Source organism: Lactuca sativa, chromosome 8 (assembly GCF_002870075.4).
Source record: "Lactuca sativa cultivar Salinas chromosome 8, Lsat_Salinas_v11, whole genome shotgun sequence".
NCBI classification, from domain to species: Eukaryota; Viridiplantae; Streptophyta; class Magnoliopsida; order Asterales; family Asteraceae; genus Lactuca; species Lactuca sativa.
In genome coordinates, this window is record NC_056630.2 from 339,658,161 (window position 1) to 339,666,584 (window position 8,424).

At 38.6% G+C, this 8,424-nt stretch overlaps 1 protein-coding gene across 1 annotated transcript; it reads left to right on the forward strand.

The window, feature by feature from the left end:
• The first annotated feature begins 6,458 nt into the window (after positions 1–6,458).
• On the forward strand, positions 6,459–8,104 carry LOC111907829 (GDSL esterase/lipase At3g62280-like). Its single transcript, XM_052767026.1, has 5 exons — positions 6,459–6,799; positions 6,922–7,107; positions 7,183–7,346; positions 7,424–7,694; positions 7,785–8,104. The coding sequence occupies exons 1-5, from the start codon at positions 6,538–6,540 to the stop codon at positions 7,997–7,999; spliced, it is 1,098 nt and encodes a 365-aa protein (XP_052622986.1). The 5' UTR covers positions 6,459–6,537; the 3' UTR covers positions 8,000–8,104.
• Positions 8,105–8,424: the final 320 nt, after the last annotated feature.

The window sequence follows — 8,424 nt, forward strand, 5'->3', positions numbered from 1 at the left end:
GAAGTCCCATAGACTCAACCCCACATTGTTGAAGTCCCGCAAACTCAACCCCAGCTGCTGGATGACAGATTCCCGAACTGTCAACATCAAAACAACACCCAATTAATAATTGGGTTCCACTACATAATCATAAGTACATGCTTTGGGTAATTACTACATTACCCCTAGCTTGGCTTATTCAAGCCCAAGGCCCAATTCATAGGCCCAAAGTCCACTAGGACTCAAAGCCCAACATATGGCCCAATTTTCCAAATTGGGCCCAAGCCTATACATGGTCTCATTCTAAGGCCTAACATCATATAATCATTTAGGCCCAAACTATGGCCCCTCTATGGCCTAATTTTCCAAATTGGGCCAAAACCCATTACATGGGCCTTACCATAGGCCCATTAAATATTCTATTCCATTTTCTTGACTTTGGATGGTCCATTAATAACGCAATCATCGAGGCCCAATAGAAGGCCCAACAATACACCCATGTGAAATTAGGGTTTCACATAAAATGACGATTATGGTTAAGTGTTTCTCACTCAACCCATTAAGGACTTAATCCATTAAGTTCATCATTCTTCTAAATAAGTCATATGGTGTGATTGGGCTTAATCACACAATTCCATTATTCCAATGGCCCACAAGTGGGTCTCAATAAGTCCAAGCCCATAAATCCAATATTAGGGTTTTCTAAACCCTAATTAGGGTTTCTAACCCATCTTAGCCCAATAGGCCCATTAGTTAAGTCCTTGGATCCATTAGGGTCCATTAAGCCCATTAGACACATGTTTGGGCTTTTATGCCCATTAAGCCTCATTGGGCCCATTAGGGTTTTAGTCCCTTGATCAAACATCCCCAAACTAGCAATCCCAACACAACTAAGCACACCGCCACCCGACACGGCGACCGGTGGCGGCAGCCACCACCCTACGGTGGTGGTTTGAGTTCCATTTCATTATTCCATTTTTTATTACATTTTACAATGCTAAAACTTGAAATAAACACACACACTAACAAAATAAACACATACAGCCACCCTATGGTGGCCGGTGGTGGTAGATGGTGGCAGCCACCACCTCACGGTGGTGGTGGTGGCCTTTCCCATAGGTTTTCCGGCATGGCATCTCCCTTACAACATCACTCCACCACACACACATAGTTACATCATTTTACACACACATACATGCGAGAAGTACACATAAAACAGCCACCACCAGCGGTGGCAGGCGGTGGTTGGGGTTGATAGAAACAAGAATGACAGCAACTCTTCAACCTCTCGCTTCCCCGTCATGCACTACACTCAACAAACGAATCCTGAAGCAACATCACACACATGAGTTCCTCGCGAAGCAAGCAACCACTTAAGCCACTTCGGGTGGCAGGCAGAAACCGGAGCACAAGGCAGCCGCTCGGAGCGGCGGCGACGACAATCGTGGCTGAAACGTCGCACCAAAGAATGGAGAAGAAGAAACAACGGCTCCGACATGCGAGCAACATCAGCAACAGAAAGAGAGAAGGAGAGGAAAGGTGGTGAAGGGAGGATGGCGGTGATTGCACACAGTCACTCCAGCCTCGGAGACTTCTGTTGCAGCGCCGGTCGTCGCCGGTCACCTTGGTTCTTCGGTGGCTACGTCGGTCGGAGAAGTAAGTGAGAGTGGGGGTGGCGGCCGATGGTAGGAGGAATAAGTGGGGAAAGAAGATGACGGTTGCTAATTCTTGAGCTAGGGTTAGGGTTTTGAACCCTTAAATACCCGTTCCATCTAAATGTTTGCCATATTGACAATAACAGTCCCTCCCTTCACATTTTCTTTCAAAGCAAGGCCAATATTTACCATCCAAACCCTGAATCCATAAATTTCTTTCATAATAAGTCAGGATTTACTAAACAGCTCCCTATCTTAAAAATCTTTATGAAACTAATCCAGAATTTACAAAACCGCCCCTTGCTTGACAAATTCTTTTAAATTAAGGTCCAACACTTACCCTTCATCCCTCAATTTCTAATTTTACGACAATTAGCCTCTCGAGACCATCCTTTGATATATAATTATTTATTTTAGGGCTACCATTTGTTTATTAATTTATTTATCTATCTAATAAATAAACGGGTGTTACAACTCTCCCCCACTTAAATTAGATTTCGTCCTCGAAATCATTCCTTATCCTTCCTTACACACCCAACCACTCTAGTAACATGGTCAACATCCCAGGGTACACCCTAGCCTTCCCAGGGTAGCTGTGACCAATCATTGCAAAGCCCTAATATCCTCATATGAACAAATTCCTCGCAACAAGATCACATTTACTCCGTCTGAAATCTGTTGTCTCAAGATGGTCTGAATCCTTGACATTCCACCCCTTCTGAATCATTATCGTTGAACCCAGTCCACTTATCCCTTCAATTGGCTACTCAACTTCTGATAACTCGAGGTTCCCACTATAAAACAAGATCACATACCTAATTATCTCTGCAGATCACTTGTACCTGGCTGAGGCCCAGATACTCCTAATATGAGTGACTTGTCACTCCCCAATAAACCTACTATTCTGTGTGTACTTGCAACCTAAGACACAAGTACTAGCACTTTCCAGACGCTAAAACTACCCGAACACTGAACTGCCTGAAGCAGTATGTTGCCACATGGCTGCTTTCCAAAATCTAACGAGACCTGCCTGGTCTTAATTCATTCACCAACCATCTGAAATGCTGGGCCCCGACCCGGTTGCGGAGTCAGAAGACCCACACGCAGTCGCTCCACGCGACTTCTGAATGATATCCTTGTCTGTCAATGGTTGCCATTAGTTATCTTACCACTCGGTCTGACCATCCGTCTGCGGGTGAAAGGTGGTGCTAAAATACAGACGAGTACCCAGCTCATCATGAAACTTCTTCCAGAACCTGGAAGTGAACCGAATATCTCTGTCTGAAATCACCGATACTGGCACCCCATGCCGCGCCACCACCTCCCTGATATAGATGTTGGCCAACTTTTCAGCCGAAATGTTCTCCTGAATCGGAATAAAATGGGCGCTCTTGGTCAATCGATCGATGATGACCCAAATCGAATCCACTCCTCGCGCGGTCCTGGGAAGATTTGTGATAAAATCCATAATAATGTCTTCCCATTTCAACTACCTTTAAGTGTTTTTAGGATTATAAATTTTTTAGTTTTTCCATCTCCTATAGAAACCATAACCTGTAAGTAAAGATTCTTGAGTTAAGCTTCATTAAAAAGTGAAAATGTAGTTATTTAGTTACCTTTTGGTCATCAATTTCTTGGATTTGGACTTTTGTTTTATCTAGGCGAACAAATTTAGGAGCAATAATATCCACATCAAGTAACCCCTTTCCCTTGTTACATCCAAAATAAGCTACACATTGATAAAAAAAAAAAGTGTTAAACGGTTAAATGTTAATAATGTTTAAAAAGTATTTGTTTCGCCAAGTTATTTAGGACAAAATTTTATGAAAAATAATTAAAATTTAAGTTATTACTTTCCCATTACTTCCATCAGATGTTTTTTTCCCAAATTTTCATTGTTAAGTCAGTAGTGCATCTATCTTTACAAGCTGGTGCAAACCCAACTTCTATAGTTGGATCTCTCAGTATAAGGGTACTTGGTTGAAGCTTCTAGTTTTATTTGTTCATCAGAAACAAGGGCAAAATAGTCATTTACTCACTTTATTTAGCAAGAAAAGAAAGAAATAGATGATAGATAAGAATAAGATAATTAGTCACCTTATGTGTTTCATTATATTTGTTACATGCCAGTAACCCCATTGACTCATTGAGTAACTTCCCATTCCACAACTCCATTCCAAGGAACAAATTCATACAAAATACCTCCATAATGAACTCTAATCGGAAACAATAATAATATATACAAAACTTAACTATAATAAGAAAACCATAGAAAGTAGGATGCTATAAAATGTGTAGCTTATGGTTGACAAAGTAGTTCTTAATTGGTTAAAGATTAAAATTGAATGTTTGCTTCAAAGAAGTAAATGACTTTGGAAACGGGTTGAATTCCATACAATTTGGATAATGATCGCTTTATTATGTTGATATCACAGGAGAATTTAGCCATTCATGATGAAGAGCTATGAACTCATGTTACTGGTCATATTCTACAAGCAATTTCTTGATTCTTCAATAGTATTCTTCAATTGTGATACATAATGAATTAAAGACTAACAATCAACCAAAGGCATCAGAAGCACATGATAACTTTTAGTTAACAACTACAAGGTAATGGTAACACTATCAAACCCATCCTTGGCGTCAATCATATAAGGATAAACTCGAGATATGTCAATTAGAGAGAAAAATAAGTGATATAATACTGAAAATGATAAAATGACTATAACAAACTTGTTATACTTAAATAACATGTGTGAAACTAGGAGAGATCGTATTTCTGACTAACATGTCGACCGCTTGAAGCTTGTGATGAAGACTTCGATCAATCCAAATATACGATTTTCGAGAATTGCTCTCAATCCAGATGTACGAAGACACCTCTGGTGTTAGATTTGGGGAGATGAGTACGAAAATCAGTGTGAGATCAAATAAAAATTAAGATCTGATACATGATTTATTACTCATTAATCGATTTTTGGATTCTACAAGGCGATGTGAAAGGGATTTGTGAAACATCGATTGATTTCTAGAGTTCTACAGCAACGATGGGTATGTTGTCGGTGATACGATCGGAGTGAAACGAAGTCGATTTATTGGTTCGTCGATTCGACGTCACTGATCTAGAATCAAGGAGTGACGATTAGCAGTCGATAGAGGTAGAGGTGGCCGATTAAGGGAGGAGGGAGGCGATCGATGGATGAGGGAAGAGGGAGGCGTCTTTGATCGTCAATGAAGAACACATGAGAGAAGGATCAAACGTTGTTCTCAAAAGTATTAAATTCTGAGTTTTAGGGATGATACCTAATTTACCCTTATGATATTTGTTAAAAACCCATACAGACCATTCAGACTTCTCTTAATTACGAGATTGTAATTAAAAATCTTAGCCCTTAAAACTTTTGAGAGAGTGGTGCATTTTTAGTTCTTGGGTTCTCGAGAAACTTTGAGTTTTATATATATATATATATATATATATATATATATATATATATATATATATATATATATATATATATATATATATATATATATATATATATATATATATATATATATATAAAAGAGATGAAAGTTAATTAAGAAGTTAAATAACTGCCAATTCGGTGAGGCCAAACACCGCAACCTTTGACTAACCAACGTAACCCTTAAAGTTGAGACCAAGTCTAGATAATACCACTTATTAACTAGGCCTGACAATTGGGTTGGGTTCGGGTTGGCGGATCAGAATACATTAACCAAACCCAACTCATATAATATATGGGTTGGTGGGTTGGCGGGTTGAAAACATCAACCCAACCCAACCCATATAACCCGTATAAGTATATGGGTTTGTGGGTCAGTGGGTCGAACCCAACCCGTATAACCCATTTAATAAGCAACACATTTTAAAATGAAATTAAAAAATACAAATAAAATGAAGTCATAAAGTCTTAAACATTCAACATAAAGTCATAAACAGGAGTGACGACGACGAATGGTGTGCGACAACCGGAGGACGAGAAGACGAGTGGTGTGCGTGCGGTACTGCGACAGTCGATGACTCGATGCCTTAATCGACGGAGACACAGGAGACACGGAGTTGTGAGTTTGGAGAGTGAAGACTGAATTTCTTTTTTATTAGGGGCTTCTTAGGGTACGCTAAGTCGACTCGAAAAAGTTTTGCAGTTTTGGAATTCGGAAAACGATTAAACGATAATCAAATATTCAAAACTAATAAATAATTAAATATATTTTTTAAACATTATATATATATATATATATATATATATATATATATATATATATATATATATATATATATATATATATATATATATATATATATATATATAAAATCAGGTTGACGGGTTGACCTGCGAACCCAAACAAGTAACCCAACCCAACCCATGAAATAAACGGGTTGGTGGGTTGGCGGGTCAAAAATCTCAACCCAAACTTGTTTATTTTCGTGTTGGGTCAATATCGGGTTACGAGTTGGGTCGAAGATTGCCACCCCTATTATTAACAAAGCCTATTCCTAAAAATGTTTTATAAATCTAAGAGTATATGTAAACGCACGCCCCCTTGGCCCCTTGTTAGCTAGGCTTTGGCTCCTTAATTTTACAATATACATCCTGCAACTTGATATATTTAATTCCTCAACTGGTGGTGATCCACATGCATGCATGTTCCCTTCCTTGTGGTTTCCTTTATATATATATATATATATATATATATATATATATATATATATATATATATATATATATATATATATATATATATAAAAGTTTCTGCGTGCAACTTGATTTTATAAATAATTCCTGAAATGATGGTCATCAACATGTGTATATATTGAGATGAAGGTTTTCAGCAAAAGATTGGAACTAGAGAGACAGATTAGGTAGTGGTTTATATATGAATGAGGATGGAGATGGATATGAAGAAGAGGCTGGTAATATTATGGGTCTGTTTGGTGTTACTGTTAGGTATGTCGGGGTCCACCAGAGCAAGAGCAAGAGCGAGACCAGCTATTCGTATAATTAACTTTGGTGACTCAAATTCCGACACTGGAGGAGTGCTGGCCGGTGCAGGACTTCCCATTGGCCTTCCACACGGCATTACCTTCTTTCACAAAGGCACCGGCCGTTTTGGTGATGGTCGACTCATCATTGATTTTTTCTGTAAGTCTCTCTCTCTCTCTCTGTCATATATATATATATATATATATATATATATATATATATATATATATATATATATATATATATCTGGTAAATTTGATGAATTTTGATTCTTGAAACAGGTGAACATCTGAAGCTGAGCTATTTGAGCCCATATCTGGAGTCACTGGCACCAAATTTTACGAGTGGCGTAAATTTTGCAGTAGCTGGAGCCATGACTCTACCACAATTTGTACCTTTTCAGCTTGATGTTCAGGTTCGCCAATTCGTGCACTTCAAGAATCGGTCACTTGAACTCCTTTCCCTCGGTATGTATGCAATTACTTACTTTGTGCATGCATGGCTGGTTGGTTATCTGTTTTCTTTAATTTGGATGATAACAGGTTCTGGGAACTTTATCAATGAAGATGGATTCCGTAGTGCAGTTTACATGATAGATATAGGACAAAATGATCTACTGGTCGCACTATATGCAGCAAATCTCAGTTATGCCCCAGTTGCAGCCAAAATTCCATCTTTTATAGCAGAAATCAAACTAGCTGTTCAAGTGAGTATCTCTTGATTTCATTTCATCTTGTTTACTGTTTTAATTAGATGTATGATTGAAAAATATGTGAAATGCAGACGTTATACCAGTATGGTGGTAGAAAGTTCTGGATACACAACACCGGGCCACTGGGTTGTGCTCCTAAAGAGCTTGCATTACATGCACACAATGCTACCGACCTTGACAAAATTGGATGCTTCCGTGTCCACAATGATTTAGCAAAACTTTTTAACAAAGGTTTACATAAAATGTGCAAAGAGTTGAGGTCGTTATTGAAAGATGCAGTTATTGTGTATGTGGATGTGTACACCATCAAATACAATCTCTTCGCAGAGCCCTCAAAATATGGTAATAAAGCACCCCACACCCACACCCACACACATCTTATAGTGTGCGAATGATAATGAGACTAATGGTGGTTTGTGGGTTGGTTGACAGGATTTGTAGAACCATTCAAGGCATGCTGTGGGTATGGAGGGCCTCCCAACAATTACAATGTGAAAGCCACATGCGGGCAACCGGGGTACAGCATATGCAATAATGTAACATCAGCCATCGTATGGGATGGTGTCCACTACACAGAAGCTGCAAATAGTGTAGTTGCTGCTACAATCCTCTCCAGGTCATCACTAAAACTAGAGCAGTTGACTTGATGGATGGGATATTAGACTTTAATAAAGCAATAATATGAGATTTAGTTCAGTTTTATGTATTTGAAACTAAAAGAATGCATATCTAAAGTCAAATACTTCCAGCTATTGAATTCGAATGAGATTTTTCAATTTAGAGACATACAAATTGGGACATGGGAATGGGTCTGCATGAATTTTTTCTACCTAATTAATTGTTCCACTGAGCTTTCAAATCTAGTCAGCTAAATATTGGGATCAAGAGAGGGAATGGCAAAGTGATGTAGCTGCTGTCTCTTTCTGGATTTGAGGAGGATGGTGTATGTGTGTTTTGCAATACAAGAACAATCAAACTTCAACCCAAAACACAATGTTTACCAACAATTGCAAAACTGGGCTTAAAGTGCAATGCCCTAATACTTGATTTTAATACGTATAAACAACACTCA